This window comes from Paroedura picta, chromosome 8 (assembly GCF_049243985.1).
Source record: "Paroedura picta isolate Pp20150507F chromosome 8, Ppicta_v3.0, whole genome shotgun sequence".
NCBI classification, from domain to species: domain Eukaryota; kingdom Metazoa; phylum Chordata; class Lepidosauria; order Squamata; family Gekkonidae; genus Paroedura; species Paroedura picta.
Window position 1 is genome coordinate 72,476,138 of NC_135376.1, and position 24,842 is coordinate 72,500,979.

The 24,842-nt window shown below is 40.1% G+C and overlaps 1 protein-coding gene across 1 annotated transcript in view; it reads right to left on the minus strand.

The window, feature by feature from the left end:
- Positions 1–609: 609 nt before the first annotated feature.
- The window catches only part of PTEN (phosphatase and tensin homolog), a 72,230-nt gene continuing 47,997 nt past the window's right edge, over positions 610–24,842 (minus strand). The window contains exons 6-9 of the mRNA XM_077350374.1: positions 13,775–13,916; positions 11,553–11,719; positions 6,330–6,557; positions 610–3,455 (exon numbers count right to left, since the gene is read on the minus strand). Coding sequence (XP_077206489.1) covers positions 3,270–3,455; positions 6,330–6,557; positions 11,553–11,719; positions 13,775–13,916 — 723 coding nt within the window. The 3' untranslated portion in view covers positions 610–3,269. The remainder of the gene's footprint in view (positions 3,456–6,329; positions 6,558–11,552; positions 11,720–13,774; positions 13,917–24,842) is intronic.

Here is a 24,842-nt window from a genome sequence, read left to right on the forward strand (position 1 = left end):
ACAGGAAGCAGTTTACCTGATTAAAAGATTAGTTTCTGGAAACAATAAGAGACTGAAAAGCTACAAAATTTATGAGCCCAAGTTTACTATATTCTCATAAACCCAAGTTTATTATATTCATACCTGCAGTTTATGAAATCCCAGAATGCAAAAATCCTGTATTACACAGACATTAAGAGCAATTAATTGTTCTAAGAATTTAGATATACAAGGAACTCTCTTAGCCTCAGTATATCTATAAAATTAACATCTCCCCTGAATGAGTAGCGGTTCTCCCAGCTTTGCCAAGTATCAAATGAAGATACCTGCAGCTGAACTTGGGAGAGATTATAACAACTGTTTTATAATTACAGTCCTTTTTATACAACAGAACTACTGCAGTTACATTTGTAAGCTAGAGGAAGTTGATTAAACTTCACAAGACAATGCTTTCCCCCCCTGAAATCCAGTCAAAGCCTGAGTAGTAACTTCATAGAACTTAATCTTTTTTTAAAGATGATCTGCTTTGCCTTAAGTTGCTCTCCAATACGTAACCCGCATGGTTCCCAACCATAGGTGCTTTTCATTATTTTACAGAAATGAGCAGTTTTTATAATAATACACCCAACGCAGTGACAAGAATGAGACTTTAATCAGTTTTAAGTGGAGCTTTAACACTAAGATAAAGGGCTGTTAAACACAATAACAAACGGACATTTGATTTGTATGAGACATTATCCTGTACATGTCATTTTCTTGCTTTGTGTATCCTCAGTGCATAGCATTACACACAGAGCCACTGTTGCACAGCACAATAGTATCTGAAGAGGCTGAATCAGAATAAGGCTGCTTAACAGACAATTTTTTTAGTATATATATTCTATATGAAAACAGACTGAGAATTTTGAACTGGCGAAGTAAAGAGGCAGCTCTACCGAACACTGCAGTTAAAGCCTCCTTTTAGTGCACAGTTCCACCCCCTTCCATCTGCATGCATGACACATTAACAGTATTTTTAAAAGGTAAACGAGGCACTTTGTGGCAACCACAGGCATCGTTAACATATTGCACGTTTGCTAGAATTTAAGCAAGGAACTGCACACTGGCACCCTAACCTTTATTTCTTTTTGTTCCTTAAAGCTGAAAACAATTGATGCTGTGTGTAAACGTTCCCTTGAGTTTACAACCTGTGCCACAGCAAAGAACCTTGGTGCTATTTTATACAACTGCCCTTTAACTACTGTGACAGACTATTTTAACTGGGGCTACAGATGACTAGGGATGGCACAGGGCCTAAGAGTAAGCTCCTGTCAAAGTGATGCCTTCAAGTAATTTCAGACATGTAAGCGGCTGCACATCCAAGAATTTAAGCACACAGTCCAGAAACTCAAGAAATTACCTACAAGAATGCATTTTCAAGCTAATGAATACTGTCATAAATAAAATTTTAATCAGGACTCAAACCTTTCAGTCATAGTAATTCTTGCCATGTTCTATAGGGATGGTAGCTGAAATAAAGTATAGGAGAGTATGCATAATATATATAATATATATATATTATATATATATATATATATATATATATAATGCCATTTTCCTTTTTCAATGACTATACCATAAAAACGTAAGCAAGGCTTCTCAGAACCACTGACACATTCAAAATCCAAACCCTCATTCAGACCTTCACATTCCAAAAGGAAGAACAACAGTGCAAAAGGCCAATAAAACTCTTCCCAACTGGCCCTCCCATTTTACACAGTAGAACTGTACAAGATAAGACACCAAACACTGTCAACATCCAAGTATTTTAAAGCACAAACTTTTTAGTTGGCTAATGTGGTTTTCAAATTGTTTAAGAGAAATCAGGTTAAACTTAAATCACAGGGAAAAAGTCAACAGTGATTCAATTGTCAACTTGTGCCAATCAGTTTAATCTATGGAACCATATAATGGGATCAGAATTTAGGAAGCCTCAGCATTAGCTTTATAAAAAGTTCACATTGTGGAAGAAAGCTAATCCTGGGCAGTTAAATACAAATCCTCCCAAACTCAGTATGAAGTTATAGGCACACTACACAGAGGATTTGGAAAGGGAGCAAACTTGACCAATGGATGTGGAAGGAGCAAGCTGCTCCTTTGTTTAGCATTCAGCCTGAGTTCTGCCTTGACTAGTTATGATTTATACCCTCTTTATTAATACTAGTGGACTGGGCACTACAGATTCCAAATTCATTCCATCAAGTGGGACCACTGCTGATGAAAAAAGTTAATGCCAATGAACAAATAAGATGTTATACTAGGAAGATTTTAAAAAGCAATCGTTTGAAAGACAGAGTGTGTGTGTTTCAAGAAAAGTCTACAACAAAAGCTGTAGTCTTCTTTTTCCATCCACAGCTGGGGACACGTCAGCTAATGCACAAACTAAAGTTTAGGCCCATTTTCTGGGAGACAGCCTCCACATTTATATGGTTAAGTCATTGTTATTGTGTTTCACATGTATCCGCACCGGTTTCATATCCCTTCATTTTTTTCAATCGTAAGATGTCGTGGAAGGTTCATTCCTGTACCCCTAACATAGAACCACTCCCTCTAGCTGCCTTTTCTAGCACCATTATGCGTAGAAAAAATAAAATGTACAAACAACAAGCAGTGACAGCGGCGATTCCTCAAGGTCCAGGATTTATTACTGAGCATGCTGAAGAGGTGCATGTAAGTAAGCTGGAAATGGTACACAGTCCAGGGTCCAGCACAAAACATTCCTTTCTGAGCTTCTCTTTCCACTCTCCTATCCATATTACATGCATTCAAATGTAGTAAAACCCCAATATTTCTCCAAGCCAACTGAAGACGTATCTGTTGCCACGTAAGTGCAAAGAAAGGGGCAGGACGTGAACCTGTGTATTAGAAAGGACTTTACAGCAACTTCAGTTGATGACAAAACACAAAAGGGAAATTCCTACGTATACACATTGGATCTGTCTCCACTTTTATAAAACTGGAATCAAATGGGAAAGTGCCATCTTGATGTGTTCCTAATTGAAATTTAAATGTCCTCTTGACACAAAAAGGTATATACATAACATAGCTACGTAACCTTTTTTTCCCTCTCAACTGGACAACAAGTGTCAAGCCCATCGGCTTCGTAGGGCAAAATGAGATTGGTCAGGAAAACTGTTCTACAACTGATAATCGTGACACAATGTCCTATTGCCATTTCAAAAGGTCCATAATTCAGTTTATTCAAGTTTTCTTCTTTGTGGTTTTTTTTCCCAAATTAACAAAAAAAATATTCAGACTTTTGTAATCTGTGTATGCTGATCTTCATCAAAAGGTTCATTCTCTGGATCAGAGTCAGTTGTGTCAGAGTATCTATAATGATCAGGTTCATTATCACTAACGTCCGGTGTTACTGAAGTTGAGCTGCTGGCTTCTGCATTTGATGGCTCCTCTACCGTTTTTGTGAAAAATAGCTTCACCTAGAAAAAGAGGATAATGGCAGAAGTAAGTATATACCTGCTAAAGATAGAAAAGGAAGGGTCTTCCTTCATAATATGAAATACTGACAGTAATTGCGATGACAAGGAAAGCTCAAGCTAAAATTTGGTATTACTTCATCTTTGTACAACCCTTTTTATTAAATTAACACTATAAATTAAAACATAAGCACTAAGTAGAGAAGCACACACAAACAACATATGCCCTATAATTAAATGAAAGCCTTCAAGGCACCAAAATATTCTAAGCTTATTACAGCTTAAAAGTTTCCATTTCCTCTGGAGTAATCATGTTTATGCTGCAAAGCTTCACATTTCACATTTTCTTTCAAAATTACACTTTTCATTCTTACTAATGATGTTTTCAGGACACAGCTAACAGATATTCCTATTAATAGAATACCATGCTCACCAAAGCAAAGAAAAACTACACAACATCAATATATCTAGTTCTCAATGTGGCCAAAATTGTGGATATACAGAAACTGGAACATGAACAGACATGAAAGATATTTCTAAAAACATGAAGAGATCCAGGTTTTCAGAAAAATTTGATAAATATGAATATGAACTCACACACACACACAAGAAAGAAAGCCCATTGCAAGCAGGAATGCAATGGTTGCTAGGACCCAGGGGACACCGGGAGGTGCAGATCTCTCTGTGTGTGTCTCTCTCTCCCTCTCCCTCTCCCTCTAGCTGCATGTCTCTCGGTGTGTCTCGCAACAGGAGGCCTAGCAGGTAATGAGAGCTCCTTCTTAGGAGAGAATGAGGGCTGGTGTGCAGTTGGGGGCAGCGCTCTGTCTCTCTCTCCCTCCGTCACAGCAGGGGCAGCTCTATGTGTCTCTGTCAGCAGCTTGGGGCAGCGCTCTCTGTGTCTCTCTCTGCCACCCTTGTAGCAGGAGCAATAGGAGGGAATGAGGGCTCGTGTTTGGTCTGGCAGGGCTCTTTGTGTCTCTCTCTGTCTCTGGCATGGCTGAGAGGAATGTGGCTAGTGTCCAGGGAGGGAGGGCAGGAGCTGTAGGGGCAGGGCCAATCAGGGTGAATGCTGGCTGCACCCTGATTGGCCCTATTCCAACTTGGACAGCCGGACACGTCCCACCCCCCAGGCTGTTTCAGAAATATATAAAGGAGCCATGGATAAGGCTATATATATATCTATATCTATATCCATATCCATATATCTATATCCATATATCTATATCTATATCTATATATATACACATATACATATACACTGAAGTGTTAACCCCCACCCCAAAATAATAGAACACCTGTTGGTTTAAGAAATGAATGCCATCAGTGGCTGTTGCAAAGTAACCACAGCAGGATTATCAGTTAAAGCCTTGGTTTCTATGACTAAAAGCCAGAGAGGATGGGCCCATTCCAGTGATATTTTGACCAGGTACAATAGGAGCACCCATACCCTTAAGAAACAGATGTATTCAGTGGCCATTGCTATGTATACACAATACTATTGCCAGCCTTCAAGCCTTGGTTTTTGTCAGTAAAAGACAAGGGGAGTGGGCAGGACTCATTAAAGGGTTATTTTAGCCTTTGAGGGAAGACTCATTGTGGTCAGGACCAGTAGCAAACACAGGCAATCTGCATGACTCACCCAGGACAGGCTGCTTGCTAGTGTTCAACAATAATCATCCCACAAAAGCAAGAGTGATATAGTGGTTAGAGTTTCAAATTAGGATTTGAGAGATCCAGGTTCAAATGCCCATTTTGCCATGGAAGCTCAGTGGGTGAATTTAACCTACTCATATACAAACTCAGTTTAGCCTACTCCAGAACTGATTTGAGATTAAAATGTAGAAGAGAAAGATATATGTTGCTTTTGGTTCTCCATTGAGAAAAAAGGTGAAGAATATATGAAGTAAATAATACATATAGCTGTAGATGGGAGGCAGATAAAAGGTAGGTCAGTGGGTGGATGGGAAGGAAAGAAGGCACCAGGAAAGCTGATACTATGGAGTCTGACAGGAGAAAAGAATGAGAAAATAGCATGGGGAAAGGGAATACAGGGGAGTTACTCCCCCCCAATCATACAGATACTAAATTATGCCATGGAACCCAATCTGGCTGGTACGACACAGCCTGACCCACCTCAGTGGCTGGCCCTGCACAACTGGGCCAAACATTTCCTGGGGAATGGCTACTGGGGAGATAAAAAAAATGGGAGCATGGGAAATAAAGATGGAGCAGTTAGCCAGAGGGAGACAGTGAAGGAAACAGGAAAAAGGGAAAGCTTTCAGGAGCTTTCAAGAAAGGAAAATAGTAGAGAAGAGAATGGTATGTCTTTCAAAAGTCCTTCTGGATCCCCCACTCTTGTGGGTGTGTAAACTTATGTATATACACACACAAACTGGAACAATAAAAAACAGATAAATGCCAAATACTTCCCAGTCTTTCTCACATACTAATCTTGGTTTTTCACTTAGCTGATTTTGGAAAAACTGATGTGAGCTGAAATCTGTTGAGGAGAAGCCTCACCAAATTAGCGTCAATAGATGTAATTGTTTATACATTAGAGAATTAGAATGGAAGAGCAGTCTGTCTGCTTCTTCCAGCTTTGTAATGCATACACAGGAAAATGCAAATACAAGTAAGGAAGAAGCCTGTGTTTCAACAGACTCTCAGTACAACAGTTGGCCACAAAACTAATTTTCTTAAAAGGGAACCTTTTCACATACCAGTAAGTTTATGAGAGAAAATCAGTGTCTCATGTTAATAAGACAAAAATTCTTTTGCAGTTAAGAGAAATTTATTACTGATTTATCAAGAATATACTCTTGAGGCATACAATAAATTACTTCTATTTTACTAAAGTGTGGGGTTTTAATGTTTTACCTTAAAGTTTGGAGAGAAGTAACGATTTGCCTTGTCTTTATTTGCCTTGTCTAAATCATTTTTTGTTAGTGTAAGTATTAGATATTCCTTGTCATTATCTGAGCGCTCTGTACTGAAAATACCATCAAGTTCCTGATCTCCAAGAAGACTTCCATTTTCTACTTTATCAGAATTTTCTTCCGGTCCTGGTATGAAGAACGTATTTACCCAAAAATGAAACATTTTGTCCTAAAGAAGGGAGAAAAAACAGCTTTCTTCAACATGTTCACTACATATCAAAAACCTAAGGTAATAAATCTGATCCTGCATACACATCAGTAGCCAAGCCATGTGAATTAAGAGCATATTACTATGCCCTTAACTGTGACTGTTGTGATGAGAATTGCATAAGACAAATCTAGTAAGGCAGAAAGTGTAGTTCTCACTAACAACTTGAACCTAAAATTCACCGTAGGGAAGAAATAATGTGACTGGAATACTGACAGCATAAAGCAACATAAGTAGATGTCACCAAAAAACAGTAGAGTTAGGCAGCATATCTTCCATTCTTGATTTGATTTCTGTAAAATTATTGATCTAACAAACAACACAGAAAAGACTCTGCTTTTAAAGCATTTCTGGGGGAAATGTTTGAAAAAGCTGTCATGGACCAACTATCAGCATACTTGGAAGAAGCTTTGGTCCTAGACCCATCGCAGTCTGGTTTCCGACCTGGCCATGGGGTACAGACAGAGCTAGTCGCCCTGATGGACAACCTCCGTCGCCAGCTGGACTGCGGCAGGTCAGCGCTGCTTACATTATTAGATCTCTCAGCAGCATTCGACACAGTTGATCATGAGCTTTTAGATCACCACCTCACTGATGCTGGGATCAGAGCCCTTCAGTGGCTGATCTCCTTTCTCCAGAATCGCGGACAGAGAGAAGCATTAGGAGAAAGCTCATCAAGCCATCACCAACTGGCTTGCAGAGTCCCCAGGTGACAGATCTCTTTCCAATTCTATTTAACATCTTTATGCACCCTCTTGCCCAACTGGTGCAGAGGTTTGGGCTGGATTGCCACCAATATGCTGATGACACCCAGCTCTTCCTCCTGATGGATGCTGCCCTGACTCTCCCCAGAAACATTAGCCAGCTGCCTGGAAGCAGTGATGGGGTGGCTTAAGCAGAGTCATCTGAAGCTCAACCATTCAAAGATGGAGGTCCTGGAAAGGTCCAAGCGAGGAAGTGAGCCTACCCTACCTGGATGGAGTGCAGCTATCAATGGCCCAATCCGCCAGGAACCTGGGAGTGATACCTGATGCCTCCCTTTCAATGGAGGCTCAGATCACAACGGTAGAATGGCTGGCGTTTTACTATCTTTGCCAAGCCAAAGTACTAGCGCCCTACTTGGCCCCAGAACACCTAGCCACAGTGATCCACGTGAGGGTCACTTCTAGATTGGACTTCTGCAACTCGCTCTACACTGGCCTGTCCTAATCCCTGATCTGGAAACTACACCTGGTCCAGATCGCAGCTGCCAGGGTCCTCACAGCAACACCTTGGAGGTCCCACATCCAGCCCATCCTCCAGCAGCTGTGCTGGCTTCCGGATGAAATCCAGATCAGACTTAAGGTTTTGGTTATCACCCATTGGGCCTCAGTATGAGTTGAGTTGATGCACTTTGCAGTTTCCATTGTTCTTTAATGTTATTGTTGTTATTATGTTAATGTTATTGTTATCACTTTGTTACCTGTATAGTTTCTTGTTTCTTGTTTCATGTAAACCACCCTGAGCCTTTGAGGAGGGTGGTATATAAATACAATAAATAAATAAGAGCTAAAAGTTGTCAGCAAAAAATATAATGTATTTAAAGCTTAAAGAGACCATCTGATCAAATAGCTGACTATAAATCTTTTAAATAAACAATAAACAATTCTGCACTGCTGTTACAGCATACAAGAAACCAGCTGAGATCAGACATGAGGGGGAGTTTCCCTTTGTGTTGTGAGGCAGCAAATTCTCTCCTTCCATTCCAAAAGACAACAGATGGCCAAAAAATGAATACTTTATTTCTCAGTCCTTACATTAAAGGATTATAAAAGGAAGTGAAATGCTTCTACTTGCAAGTGAACTTTCCTGAATCTGGGTAAACTCTGTAAGGGCTGTTAAAAGGGTCATATAGGCAAATGAGTACTGTTCTTTCAACAGAAGGTGATTTCCTGGAACTGCAGATGACTTATAGAGTTTACACAATTTTTCCTATATAGTAAAAACACATAGAGGTGGTGTTTGGCATATAAGCGACTGAAAATGAACCTCTAGAGACAAGTTATTCTGTTGATCAATGGGAAGCTAGCATAATTCAAAGAAGTAGGGCTGTGCATTCAGATCTACCAAAGCTGAAAATATACCCCCAAAATAACTTAACACTATTTTCCAGATATATTTCGGCTTCCCAAATAAATCTGGTTTTCTCCAGGAAACTGAAATAAAATCCGATAAATTCCCAGATATATTCAGGAATTTCGGGTAGATATGAGAACACAAAGAGGTGGAAGCAGATTGGCTCCCACCTCCCTGCTGTTCATCAGGCAGGCTTGTATAGCTGCTAGCCTAAGATCACATAAATTGGTGCAGAGCTGAGAGCTTCCTATTGGCGCAACTCTGTGTTGTCTTCTCCTGCTGCTGTGATCGCTGTGTCTCCAGGGAGCCAAAAGCTCCTTGCAGTCCACCTAGATCACTGTGCTGTAGGAGAAGCCAAGACAACCCCAAGATTGGGCTGCATTTTTTTAACGACATTTTTTGTTTTGGTTCTATTGGACCCCAAAATTTTGGGATTTCCCCCCCAAAAAATAGGCTCCAAATACTGTACCAGTATCTGGATCAGGATTTTTCAAAAAAAACCAAATGTTTCAGGTCCAATAGACCTGAACCCAAAAATACTGCTTTAAAAACCAAACAAAACCTTGCACACCCACTGAATGAATACTGCAGCCAGTAGGGGGCCAAATTCAGCTACTACCCTATCAAAACTAATTTCCATTGTGAAGAACAAAAATTCTCAAGGACAAGGGGGAAAATGAAGCATGAACATCAGGGTTTCAAAACATTTCTAAACTGCCCTTTTAATTTAAGAGTTAATAAGCAATGCAGTTGTTTTCTAGAAAACCTAATATTCTTTTTTTTCATTTAAACTTCAATAGGATGCATTCATTGTTTAGTTCAGATTTAGGTTTCTCATTTAATTTGCCTGAGACCAACAACAGGTCCCTACTCAGACATCCTCTCCATGGCCTGAACTACCTGTAGTTTGTCCTCTTTAAGGGCCTTATCAATATTTATTTACGGTCATTCAGACCAAAATTAAAATACAAGCAATTAAAAACTAAGGCAATTTAAAAAGAGAAAAAACAGTAATGGTACTATAAACATTTTAAAAGATCTGACAACATAAACACTTTAAGATGTTACATTCAATATTTAAAACATAGTTTAAGCTGCCAGTGACAAATGGCTCTTTGTACTTTTGAAATTGGATCAGAGAGAAATTTTCTGATCCACATACACTTTAAGGACCTTAGCTAAGTTCCGTTCCTATTATATTGTTTAAGATCATTTAAATTGTGTTATTTAGATTATTGTTGTTGTTGTTGTATTTGTTTATGTTATATATTAATTTGTTCCATGTATCCCCCATGTGGTATGTAAACCATCCTGAGCCATATGGAAAGGCAGTATAGAAATCAAATAAATAAATAAGATTAATTCTTATTACTTCTTATTTTTTAAATTAAACTTCACATTCCTTTTTGTATCTTAATATATGGTTTCTTTTTAAAAGTCATTTTTAAACTTTCTAGTGTCTACACCCACTTTTCCCACAAGGCAAAGACAGATCTTGAAAGAAAACACATTTAAGCTGTTAAGAAATCTAAGGGCTAATCACATTCACAGTAAAATGACTGTGATACTTTAAAAAAAAAGTTCTTCAAAGTTGATATAGTGGACTTGCACATGGATAACTGTGCACAAGATTACAGTCGTAATTCAACTAAGCTGATTTAAAAAATCTTTTTGATGAGCCAAAAAGGCATTTTTAAAATCATTTTTAATCTGCCATAAAATTGGAATTGGCAAATACCATCTTATAAAGGTACTGCTTTCCCACACAAGAGGAAGAGCTTCTAAGATGATGCCTGCCACATCGGTATGCATCACATTAAATTAATTTCAGAACTACTTGTTTTACTCCTATGCAAATTTTAATTAATAGATCAATCAAGATAACAGATTAAATAGATGAAGACTAAGATTTCATTACAAGCATACTCTTTACATTCATAAAAACATCTTTCAGCAATATCCTGAATATATTGTAAAACTACCAGTTCTCCTTTACTGATTTGTATACTTGTTCATGGCAGAGGGTACTCAAACTTGCTTAGTGGAGTTCAACATACACAAGTGAACTTCCTTAGTCCTAGCACTGCAACCTGATTTCTCAGATGACTCAATGCAGTGAGCTGAGCAAAGCTGAATCTGGATGAAGACTGGAATAACAAAAGGTAGTAGAATTGACACCTGAAGAGGAAGCAGGCTTGCTGACGGTGTTAGGTCTTCTCTGATTACTCAGGGCCAAGCTAAATTGAACAGAAGTCAAGATTGGTTGTATTTCTATCTGCTGCTCCATCTTAACACCTCTTAATTGGTTACTCAAATCCACTTTCCCAACTATGATACCAGAAAAGAGCTGGGCAAAAAGTGAGGTGTGGGGAGGGGGGGGTGAGGGAACAGACTTCTTCACCCTCTTCTGCACACAAAAATACAACATCCTACTTAACACACCAAAAGGTGAAAGTGAAGCCCCCCCCCCCCCCCAAAAAAAAAAACAACAACAACCTTTCACATCTCACTTGCTCAGACTTGAAGAAGCTGCAAGAATGCTACAGTACCTGGTCCTTCCCATTCCAGCAATGACTGGAAAAACTTTTTACCAACTTTATCCAGTCAGAAAAATTCAGTCCCTTCAGAACTGGTCCATTATTCATGCCTTCGTAAGTTTGAGTTACAGCAAAAGATTCTCAATGGGCCTTCCCTCTAAAAACTGCTTGTCCATCTCATTTCCCACACTTTCATATGAATCTTGACTTGTGCTAGCCATGACTGTTGTCAGGATGTTTAAATCTACATGTTTAGGATTTGGAAAAATTAAAAACAAACGCCATCTCTGATTATAAAACAAACCTTTTTCAACATTTTGTTTTGTTTATGGAAGAATTCCACCTTGATGTCACCACAAACTGGTAATGGCTGAGGGAACTCAAAGTACATATATTTGTCTCCACGTCTTGTGGGTCCTGAAGAAGATGTGAATATCTTTACCTTAAGTTGGTAGACCACAAATTGAGGATCTGTATGATAAAAACAGTCATTTCATGATAAGTAGTTTAAACTAATTTCAACATTCCGAGCTAAACAACTTATTATAAACAAATATTCTTAATAAATGTTTCTCAGTTATAACAGCTACTGTTATAGTGACATGGTTTAGGTTTCATCAGACCAAATCAGCACTAGGTAACTGAAAACTTGCTTACAGGACAACACTTATATTAACATCAATATGAGCACAAGAATCTCATAGCAATTGATTAACCACATGTTTGATGTGTTTGCAGTCTTCATACAATACATACTGTTGCAGATAGAATATTTATTAAGAAGGCCACATCTTACCTCTTAATTTTAAAGCCCCCTATATAGCATCATTTGTCAAATATTAAATTTCCAGGAAAAGTGTCAGAAAACATTTTAATACTATGAACAGCCAATAACAAGTATTGCACCTTCTCTGGAACTAAACCCAAATATAAACACAGCCTTAAGCTTATTGGGCACATAAAGAATGTTCTAAGAGATTAGTTCCAAATTTGCTATATTACCTAGTTATATTAAATTAATATATTCCAAACAAGTTTTAAAGTGCATCCCTGACTTTTGCATATTAGTGGATATGGCAGAACTATACATTAAACCTGGAACTTCAATGCATGCAGAGAACATGCTCCACCAACAGAGCTACGGTCCCTCCAGTCTCTCTCAAGAAATCACATCATACTGCCTCTCTTTGTAGAATGAAGCTTTACTTCTATTCTACTTGGCAATCTCCATTATTGACACTGACCATTTGTTACTCTCAAAAGGTGGGTGGGGCCTTTGATTATGTTAAATGACCAATTCTTATCACATTATCTAACTTAAGTGATTGCCATGGTGCCAACTTATCTAAAGCAGTGGTCCCCAACCTTTTTCCGGCCGGGGACCGGGGGGGGGGGGGAGGTGTGGGTGCTGGTGCCCCACCCCCACAGGGCGGCACTCATTGCGCCGCGGGGGGGAGGGAGGCGTGCCCTCGCCTCTCCCCCCCCACCACCACAGCCTGATATCGTGGGCTCCTCGGCCCGGGGGTTGGGGAACACTGATCTAAAGTATCAAGCAGGATTTAGCAGATGTGTGGTGGAACACAGGTTAGGATTCAAATCCCAATGCAAACACTCATTGTGAAACTTTAGGCTTGTTTCTCTCTTAGCCTAACTCAGTTAACAGGTTCAGGTGGGTAGACGTGATGGTCTGAAGCAGCAGAACAAAGTTTGAGTCCAGTGGCACCTTTAAGACAGACAGTTTTATTCAAGCTTTCATGTGCAAGAAATATGAAGAAATGTATTTGCGTGCAAAATCTTATATCTTGAATAAAACTTTGTTATCTTCAAGTTGCCGCTGGAGTCAGGCTTTGTTCTGCTACTTCAGGATAATTTGGAAAAGTCATTTTTAGGTCAATATTGTCAACTGTGATGATCAATAACATACCAGTTATGGACTCCCTCCCGGGTGTCAGATTCCAGGCTGAAGCTTCTTCTAGCATCCCTTGTACTGCAGTTGTAGGGTTGCTTAGTTGTTGTTGTTGTTGTTTTTTGGGGGGTGTTCTCAGTTCAGCCATATCTCTCTCTCTCTAGTAAGCTTCTTCTCTCCAAGTGCTAAAGACAACTCTGGTGTGTGTCTTAACAGTACATCCCACCCTCTTTTTAAGGGAGAAACTTTAAATGGCTTATGTCCAGGAATCCCAATACCAGACCTGCACAACTTTAAGAAGGGCTGGGGCCTTGCCCTGGGCTGGAAGATGACCAAGTCACTCCACCCCTTCCTAGTGCTGCCCTGAGTCCACAGGTTGTCTGTGGGCCACAGAGGATGCCATGACACTGCACACACACACACACACCCCAGGCCAATCTGATGGGCTGTTCTTGTCACCCACCCACATCATGGGGACCACCTGTCCCTGTGCTGGCTGCTGAGATTGTTTGATAAAGGAGTGTGTGTGTTAGTTGCAATTTAAATATATCAAACTCAACAGAGTTCTTGATATTGATATGAGAAACCTTTTCATGTCACAAGTATTTAAAAATACTTACTGCAAGTGCCTCCACTGAACATTGGAATTGTTTCAAACATCATTTTGTGAAAGAGCAACGCCACAGGTCTGTAATCCAGTTGATTCTTTAACAAGTAGCTATAGTAATATACATAGCGCCTCTGACTGGGAATAGTTACTCCCTAAAGAAAAAAAGAAAACTTAGTCCAAGAACATGTATTATTTTTAGCATTTTCATAGCTTGTTGTAATAAATGTCTGATCTTAATTTTTAAAATGAATCACAGATGTCATTTGTAGGCAACTACCAACCACACAATTATGATCTGGTGAAAAATGTACCCCCCCCAAAAAAACCTCAAAATCCCAACTGATCAACACAAAAAGACTATATAAAATCTAAATCAATTTCTGATTTACATGGTTAAACACATCCTTTCTAGTTTAAGTTTTATCAAGTGCTTAATTTTTTCTCCAAATGACTCAGTTAAGGAAATAAAAAGTTACCGTACATGAAAACCACAGATTATGTACACCTATACACCAGGGCATTAAAACATCATAGGTGCACATCAGAAAACAGCACAGAGAATGTTACTTATGCTTCTGTCTCTGGGGCGTATGACTAAAAAAAACACTCTGCTCCTCTTCTGTTTGTGTGGTATAGTTTACAATCTGTTGTAAACATTAATATGCTCTTTCAACTAATCACTACATTCTGTGGCTCCTACAAAGTGATAGGCTTATATGTTATGAGTTTTACAAAATAGTCCAATGTTTTATATGAACTATTAAACATACTCTACATTTCTTATGCTTTCCCTTTTACACCAATTTCCAAATTCTCTCCCACACATATATTGCCACTTATTAGATTAGCTGTATATAATAAATTGCTGGATGTTATTCAGGCCCAGTCTTCAATTACAGAAGTTAACACATCATTTGAATCCTTTGTGTGTAGACATTTAGCGGTAGTTGAAATGATTGAAGTGGTTGTCTATACATTGTCGTTTGTTATCTTTTAAGGCTAAACAAAGCAACATCTTTGGTATTGCCCACACCCACTTCAAAGAGACAGGTGGAACATCATGTACTTAGGAGGCAGGCAAAACTGCACCTTAACATTCAGTTCTTCCTAAGAGCAATGAATGTAGCCCATCACTTCCTTGTTCCAGGGAAGGATGCCTGGTTTTGTGACTACACAAAGTATTTGGACAACACCAGTTGGAAAGCAGAAACTTGTATTTTATGGTCTCTCTGCAGGCACACCAATGGGAAAATATTAGCAAGCTGACTGATTAGTACCAAAGACTTCATCCAAACTAGTTTTCACATTCGAGCATAGTACTGGACACGACTGGATGCCTGTGCTCAGGTGGCAGCTCTGCAAAGTTCCAAAAAAGATACGCCTATGGAAGTAAAAACAAGTAGCAACAGTTCTACTAGTGGAGTACCATGTGCCTTGCCTTCATGGGAAAATACTGTTGTGCCCAGGCTGTAACACTGTAGAATGGACCCTGTGATCTGGTGGCTTAGGCCAAAATGTTAATCTTTGTCCTTGTCCCATGGGATTCTTTCTAAATTAAAACATTCTGTGGACAACTAAGGAGTACTGAGCTTATATGAGGGATTTGGAAAATAGACTGGCAGTGTCGGACACTAATCCAGATGCAATCACAAGGCCATCTTCGATAGAAAGGAGGCCGACGGTCAACAAGAGGTCCATCCCATCCTTATGGAAGCAGATATAAAAGGAGGTCAGAGCAAAAAGTACAAAGTTCACTGGTTCACCTTGCTTTATTTATGACTACCAGAAATACGCTTTCACATTTTTGATCACATATTCCCAGTGGCTCAAAAGAGCATTTCATCAGCAAGGATACAATCAATCACAAATCCCATAATTCAGCCTGAACAAATTAAGGGGTAGGTAGAGCCATCGGAGACCTTCAGAAAAAGAGTTTACAGCAATCAAATAAAAGTAGAGTGGCTGTATAGGGAGCAGAGCATCTTGATGACAGAGCTTCAAAGCAGCCTTGGATAACATCACTCGTTGGAAATAGAAGTGACATAGGTAAATGAACAGATTAATGGATTTCAACTATGGTACAAAGCAATCATGCAACAGTTAGTAATGCACGACTCCTTAAGCTGTACATTTCCTCACTTGTTCTATCTAGAAGAAGCAATGTCGAAAACCTTGATGTCCAAAGACTGGCAAAGAAAGCCAACATGGATTTGTATAATGAAAAGGGCTCCAAGTCATTTATGTAATTATATATAGCTGAAACCCAGCTTGCCAGGTAAGAATTACTCCTGTAGTGAGTACCCTATTCTCACTTGGGGGCATCAGTGGCAAGGGAGATCTGAAGCGCTGGTAAGGCAAATGAGATTTCTTGCAGGAAAACTGAAGCCACCAGCGTAGAGAATGGACCATCTAAGGACAGCTGGAGTCTTTGTATTGGGAAGTTAAGAGGGTGTAAACTGCATAAAAATCAAACCTCCTGGAGCCTCATATGGAATCTGGTGAACAGCAAACATGGTAGAAGCCATGAAAGATAAGCTGGACAAATACCATGATCCGTCAAGAGCAGATCACAACCTTGGTAGCCAGCTGGAGAAAAGGAAGTTTTTATATCAGGGGAAGATGCACATTCTTGTCTGTCAGAGATACTGATTAAACAAACAGCATGTCTGACAATTAATTCTAGTTTTCAGATTTGCAAAACAAGTACAAGTTCTATCTTCTCAACAACATCCCTGGAAAACAGATCTCAGAATAAATTTATTCACGGACAGAAAAATCTCTGAACAAGCTGATTTAATAGTTCACAGTTCTGATACATATGTGTCTATGGAAAAACTTCTCCTAAGCTCAGAGAAGCACTTAACCTCTATCACTTCACTAGAAATGATGAATTGGAAGGTTCTGATGAGGGCCCTGACAGAGCTATCACAGGGCCTGCAAGACAGAGCTCTTCCACCAGGTCTCTGGTTGAGGCCAGGGCAGTAAGTTCGGAGGCCCCTTTTCAGGCTACCCCACCCCACCCAACCCTGCGACAGGTGCTGTCTCGTGGACTGGGAGAGGGGAGGGCTAATATAGGCCATTGACTATTGGTTGGGTGCTGGATTTTATGTGGGGTTTTTACTGGTGATTTTTACCAAATTGTTATAACCCACCAAGAGCTGTTCCAGGAGTGGGGGGGGGGGGGTAAAAATCTAATCAGTCAATCATATGGGTTCATATACATGGGCCTATATAAGAGTCACAGCCAAAACTTTACTGAATATCTCAGATGGATATTGCATGAGACAACCTAATCCAAAGGTGGCCAAACTTTGGCTTTCCAGATGCCCATGGATTAAAATTACCATCAGCCCCTGCCTTGCACATCTTGGCAGGGGTTCATGGTAATTGCAGCTCATGGACATGTGGAGAGTCAGTTTGGCCACCCTGATCTAATTTTTGAGGATGTTCTTTGGTCAGAATTTCAGAAAGAGTATTTTATCTTTTAATCTTTAAATCGGATAAATAAACTGATTTCTCTTCAGTAAGGGCCGTAACATATAGAGACTAAGTATTAAAGAGTAGAGCTATCTCAACAAGCCCTATGATTAAGTGGTTAATGTGTTGCTTTGGAACAGGCAGAGACCCTTCATTTCCATGTGTTTGAAAAGGAATGCTTCCCTAAATTGGGCATGTATAATAGTTCACCTGTACAGGTAGGCTGTCATCCCTGCCATTCATTTTGCAATACTGGACAGTCCACAGGGGAAAATCCTGCAAAGTGGAGACAGTCATTGAAATGGGGCCTATATGACTCTGAGCCAGATTAAGGACTACCTTCTCCTATACAAGTCTACCCATTCACTCTGGCAATCTTCAGAGACCCTGTTTCAGGTGTCCCTGCCATATATGACATATATGCAACCCAAGAAAGGGCTTTCTCAGTTGTGGCACCAAAGCTCTGGCACACCATCCTCAGGGAAATTTATCTGTTTCCCTCAATAGTTGTCTTCCACTATTGTTTTAATATTGAAAAGTATTATGTTCACTATCCTGGGGATCCTATTTGGGTAGAAAGGTGGCATGAAAATGTTTTAAATAATCAGAAATATGGAGTTACAAGCCTTTAAAATAAAAGTGAAAGTAAGTTTGAGACAGCAGTGGACAAATGAATGTTAGGGTGCTGGAAATCTAGGTGTAGGTCAAGTAGTTTAGGCGAGCAGTCCTATTCACAACGGCCACATGCAGGAAGCAAGGCAGAGAGCGGAATAAAAGTCTACAGACTGAATAAGCCAGTGGTTCCCAAACTTATCTGGCCTACTGCCCCCTTTCCAGAAAAAATCTTACTCAGCACCCCCTGGAAATTAATTTTTTTTTAAATTTTAATAGCAATTAATACCGGCTGATGATACCGGCGCGCGCCGCTTGGTGTCCAATTACCGAGTAGCTGCGCCGAACGGCATCGGCGTCACGCCATCGGCGCTAGCTAGAGACGGTGACCAGCAATTCTCAAATACGTTAAGGTAAAGGTAAAGGTAAAGGTATCCCCTGTGCAAGCACCGAGTCATGTCTGACCCTTGGGGTGACGCCCTCTAGCGTTTTCATGGCAGACTCAATACGGGGTGGTTTGCCAGTGCCTTCCCCAGTCATTACCGTTTACCCCCCAGCAAGCTGGGTACTCATTTTACCGACCTCGGAAGGATGGAAGGCTGAGTCAACCTTAAGCCGGCTGCTGGGATCGAACTCCCAACCTCATGGGCAGACAGCTCCAGACAGCATATCACTGCCTTACCACTCTGCGCCACAAGAGGCTCTTCTCAAATACGTTATTTCCTACAAATAATGGACCTATTCCAAGTATACGACTGACCTATTTATAGCTGCAGCTGGTGGGGACTGAAGAACCGGTCCGTTTCTCTACAAATACTTTACCGGAGAATCGATAGTTTTCAGGCCTAGTAAAAAGGCTTAAGTAGGGATCAGAAAATGGTTATAAATAAATAAATTACCAATAAATAAGTAAGAAATTTTGGTTTTAGACTAAAAACATAATACAAATAAAGGATGATGTTTTATATTTATTGGTATGTTTACGAGTTTGAAAAAAATGATTCAAAAATTCAGAGCGAGACAGTTTCGCTCTTCGGCGGAGAGAATTGAAAGTGCGGAACGATACTGTCTCATTCTTCGGTGCGAAAAGGTTTGTAAAGCGCATATAATTATTACAAAATAAATAATACTCACCAATTATAGTCGCACAATTTGTTAGTTAACTTTAACTTGTACAATATCACAACAATCTAACTTAAGAGTTATATTACGCTGTAATTTTACCCTAATAATTACGGGAAATCTCCTGATTCATAGCGTGCTCCAAAATCTGCTGGTAGTACTGCCGCTGCAGTTCCAGACTTTGGCCTTGCGATTGACCAATCGCACGAGTGGCAGTTGCCCGCAGCAATGCTCGTAGTACTCACGTATTTTGGAATGGCAATTCAGTGGCACCGCATGAACAATAGCAGTGCACGATTGCACATATCTCAATGCAAGTGAGGGAGTATGCTGAAACCAAGCTAACATCCAGTACGTTGTTCAAAGAAAAATTAAGCATTATGAGCGGAATACATAAATCAATTTTTGTAAATCTTCTCTTCTTTTTTTATGCTTTCACCGCCCCCTTACAGTTATTCATCACCCCCAAATGCACCTGTGGCCCATCACCGCCCCCCTGGATCGCTGCAGCACCCACCAGGGGGCGGTAGTGCTCACTTGGGAATCACTGGAATAAGCAGTCAAAACTGCAACAGTCAATGAAGAAAAGCAAGTCAAAAGAGTTCCAGGATGTCAAAATAGGTGAAACAAGCAAGAGAGCCAAATTCAGCCAAGGATGGTTCCTCACATGCTACCAAGTTGGTCAAGACTTGGCAACTGACTCATTGGATCAAGTGCTAAAAAGCAGTTAGGTCATCCAAAGCCAGAAGAGAAACTCTACTCCCAAGGTCCTATTATGCCACAGGCTGACCTGGCAGGGGTCCCTATTTGAGTCCCAACCCAACACTGTATAGAATGCAACCTCAAAAACATTTGGTAAATAAGATAAATTTGATTGTTATGAACCAGTGTATAGTATAAGCCTTCATCCCTCTAAGATAAAGTGAAACAGCAGGAATATAACCCCATTCAGCAGGTTTTCGGAGCAGCAATATCTATTCTTTTTCCCAGTGGAGTATTCCTGCTGCTACCCATTCATACTTTTGTGAACATAAGAAAGGCCTTTGAGTCCTCAAGATTTGTTCTGTGTATCCCTTGAAAGGCAGTCTTGACTGAACTTTGATCTACTGGTTATTTTAATTCTTCTCTCCTTGGAATTATGTTTCATTATACTGATTTTATGGTTGTTACCTGCCTCAGATTCCAGTATTTTGGAAGAAAAGCAGGTTTATGGTGGTTTGAAATATTAAATTTATTTCTGAGACAATGGGACAAATTTCTATTGAACTCTTTTTTAGTTAAGTTTGCAAAGAAGATCTGGCTTGCAAAAGAGCATCTAAAGACTCCAGAAGAGGGAAGTTACATAAATTATATTGCTTACACTAGGCAATGATATTAAAATTTGAATGCTCAACAAAGAGGAGAATGATCTGCACAAAGAACACAGAACATTAGTTAAGCAAGAGGAATGATTCCATCTTTGAATTATTTGGGGCACCCATGGAGTTGGCTGATTTCAATGTTTGAACATCACTTAATTGAATTACATACTGTATTGCTGAACAGACCCGCCTAGTTCAGGGGAGGTACTTAATTCTGGCACTGATTTAACAGATGAGGGTGGTAGCACAAAGCCAAGCATGTCTCAAGGGAAATCAAGATCACCATTGTTTTAGAACCACAGACCACAAAAATCATGCAATGTACTGATCTGCTTAACAAGGCACAGTGCATCATTCTTACACTCTGGCCAGATTACAGGGAAGATGGTACATTGGGAAGAGATTGCTTTTGCTCATCTCCACGGGTACAAAATATACTACTCTCACTTCCCCTGAGACAGTTCATCAACAATGGAAAAGAGAGAGAAGGAAGCCTCCTGGTGTACATGTACATGGTCTCCAACTTTCTGGATCGGGGTGGCATGGTAGTTTCCCTAATAAATGTTTAGTCACCTGAAGAAGAGCTGCTAATATACTGTAGTGTGATACTCCAAGTCCATTACCTGGAATTCTGGATCCATGAGGACTGGAGTTTTTTAAATGTCTAAGCTCAAAGATGCAGCCATGTAATCAACCATGGAGGGTAGAGTCTTGGATCCTCAGAACATGAGGAAGTATATGGATCAATCAATATAGGGATTAGAATCATGGTAAACATGCTTTATAGTTCTGGGTATGAAATGGAATAGGGCTAACCTCACAGAGCTGGTCCCTCTCAGAGACAGAATCTAAATATACTATATGCAATCTACAGAAGGCATTCTTAGGACTTAGCAAGACACCTGAATCCTGCTAGCATAGCTGTAGGAGGTGGGGGAACTAGCAGGACAACATTCAGTGTCTTCATCAGTACCATACCTGTTATGCTGTTACCTAGGAGCAGTTAGCTCCATTGCACAGAGTCCCTCTGAAATTCAAACCTTAATAGTACAGGGAACCAAGGCACAGCAGATTGGTTTATGAAGATCACTGTTTAAGAAGAGCATATGTCCAGAGAATAGCTAAGTCAAGGGCAGGTTACAGCTAGTTTTAGTACAGTTTTGACAGCATGAATGCATCTTGTCTTGATAAATTTTATAACTCCTCTAAGTAACAAATGCAGCAGTCATGTCTGTCTATAGAAGTCCATTTGCTGCAATATTATAAACATGTTAGAAGCTTGCTGTGCCAGAAGCATATGGACTCTGAGTGAAACACCTGCTAAATTGAAAACAGTGAGAAGAGTTCATGACTTCAATAAAGTTCTGGACAATGTTGCTCCTGTGATGGTTAAAAAAATGAATTGGAAGGCATGATCTGCAACACCCCTCTCTTTGAGATTGAGATGGTGGTACTAAAAAAGTAACTTCGCTCTAGAATGTTCAGAAGTGCTTTCTATGACAAGTACACTGAATGGGTGTGTTAACCTTAAGCAGCAAAATTATTTCTCTGGCTTGAATTAAAAACTCAGTTTCCTCAATCATTATAGGTGTTAATATTTCAGCATGATCTTCCCTTTACAGATGTTAATTTATCTGTGCTTCTGTACCACCCTACTAAATCTGTTTAATATGTCTGGCACTGAATTTTAGATTTTATGTTAATTCTACCCTGCCTTTCTATCAACAGTTGGGAGAAGTTCTTACTAAACTGATTACTCTTTGATTGGTTCCTGTTTCATACTGGCGTTCCTTTGTAACTTCTTTCCAACCCACTTTCTTTTCTGCTGTTTGAACTTCAGAGACAGGGATGGGCATAAACCAGAAAATTCTGGTTCAGTTTGGAGTTCACCAAAAAGCCTTGAAACAAATCAGCTGGCTCAGGCCAGTCCATTTAGCTTCTCCCCACTTAGAAGTGGGGGAGGAGGAAGTGAAATGAATTGCTGAAATGCACTTGTCCTGCTGTTAAGCTGAAATAGTTGGCTACCAGTCATTTCAGCCCAAAAGTGGGGTGGGTATGCCTGTCCACTGTTAGGCTTGTCCATTTCACTTCCCCTACTTGGAATGGGGTGTGAAACAGAAAGTTTAAATGGCTGCTAGCCATATCACTGATGCATTTTGCTCCCTCCCGCTTCCATGTGAGGGAAGCAAAATCAATCACTGAAATGACTGGCGGCCATTTCAATGATCCATTTCACTCCCCACCTCCATTTGGAGAGGAAAGCAACCCTAAATGCTGATGGGATGGACTGCCCTACTCAGCTGCTACATTTAAAATAGCTCAAACCTGATAACAGTCCTAGAAATGTCCAATGCAGAAATCTCCCCAGAACCTCATGGGGGGGGGGGGGGCACAAGCCAGTCAAATCATGACAAATTTAGAATTGTGAATTGGTTCCCCCCAATTCTGAGCCTAACTTACATCACAGGGTTGCTGAGAGAATAAAGTTGTGGAAAGAATTATGGTGTATGGAGAAAGAAGTATGGTGTATGGGGACATGATAGCCCTCTTTAAGTATTTGAAAGGTTGTTACTTAGAGGAGGGCAGGATGCTGTTTCTGTTGGCTGCAGAGGAAAGGACGCGCAGTAATGGGTTTAAACTACAAGTACAACTATATAGGTTAGATACCAGGAAAAAAATGTTCACAGTCAGAGTAGTACAGCAGTGGAATAGGCTGCCTAAGGAGGTGGTGAGCTCTCCTTCACTAGCAGTCTTCAAACAAAGGTTGGATACACACTTTTCTTGGATGCTTTGGGCTGATCCTGCATTGAGCAGGGGGTTGGACTAGATGGCCTGTGTGGCCCCTTCCAACTCTATGATTCTATGTATGTAGCTTTATGTCCTCCACTGGAGAGAATTGTTGGAAGTACCTAAACATCAAGTATAAATTCAACTGTTTTGGATTAATGTGCCACGCATCTTATGATATCAACTCTGATTCACAAAAGCTTGTTAGAATAAATTTTGTTAGACTTTAAGGTTCCACTGGATTCCTGTTTAATGTTCTGAAGGACTATCTGCCCACATGCAGGAAGTACAAAATGTGTCTATACAGAGTCCAAAACAAAGAAACCAACACTGATTATGTGGAGTGAGTCATGGAAAGCCCTAGTAAAACTTTAGTTATCCAACAGCTGTTGAAACAAATATCAATAACCATATAACTGTTCCCCAGGTCAATATTATTCAAAGACATTGCTTTTCAAGCTATTTCAGACAAGTGGAGAGAAGAAGAGCTAGTGGCATGACCATATTTTTAGATGCTGACAAAACCCAAATATTTCAATTCAAATACATTGCTTCAGTTTTCAATGCAAATGTTTAACCCCTACCACAACCCCCATCCTCAGGTTATCAGAAACATATATCCAAGCACACCCTGACATGGATAACCCAGGCTAACCCAATCTCACCAGATTTTGCAAGCCAAGCAGAGTTGGCCTTGGTCAGTATTGGGATGGGAGACCACCTAGGAAACTCAGGGTTGCAACAGAAAGCCAGGCAATGTTAAAATATCTGAACTTTTCCTGCCTTGAAGAACCTACAGTCACCGTATGTCAGCTGCCACTTGAAAACAAAAAACCCTGAAGGCCTCATTGTGGAGATTTTTTTTTAATGTTTCAGATAAAATAGTATCAACATACTGAACTATTCAGAAACACTTTGGCAACTATGTAGCCAAACAGCCAACAACAAGAAGCACTATGACATTAATTTCAATTGATTACAAAAGTGCCACATCTTTGGAAGGGGTGTCCATACAAACTATCACCTTGCTACATCTTGATTTTTTTTCTTTGTTTCAGAGTTTCACCTTGCTCCTTCAGAGTTTTCTGGATGTATAAGAAGAAATTTTATTTGCCGGGAATGTGCCAACATTTTTCTTAAAAACAACAACAACAACAACAACAAAAACGCTACTAGAGCTTCAAAGACAGCAATGTAGATTACTTTAGACAAGGTTTTGTAAACCCTGGGATTTCTTGATGACCCTGGAGGAGTTTCCTGAATGGATGGGAATTAGTTAATTTTTATATTTTTTAAAAAAATATTCACATTTATCAGATGATATGACCATATATGGTCACATCAACCCCTCCCCCCAATGGCCAATGATGGGCCTGAAGGAGGTGGGAAGGGGAGGGGCCTAGGGTGGGTGCGGGCACATATGCTGCACCATCAGGCCACTTCTGAGGTCTCTTGAAGTCTGAATAATGTTTCAGGGGTTTCTCAAAACAGTTGAGAAAGGCTGCCTTTGACCACCAGGATGACACAGAAAGTAACAATGGATCAGGAATCCAAGTCTGCAGTGACTCAATTGGGACTGAATCTCCTATATACCCACAGTGATTTAAGTAGTCAGTTATTCAAGATGTATGCAGAAGTTTAATTCACATCAGGTTTCACTTTGACGCATAGATCTGGGTGTAAAATGTACCCCCCACAGACACATACAGAAAAGCCTTT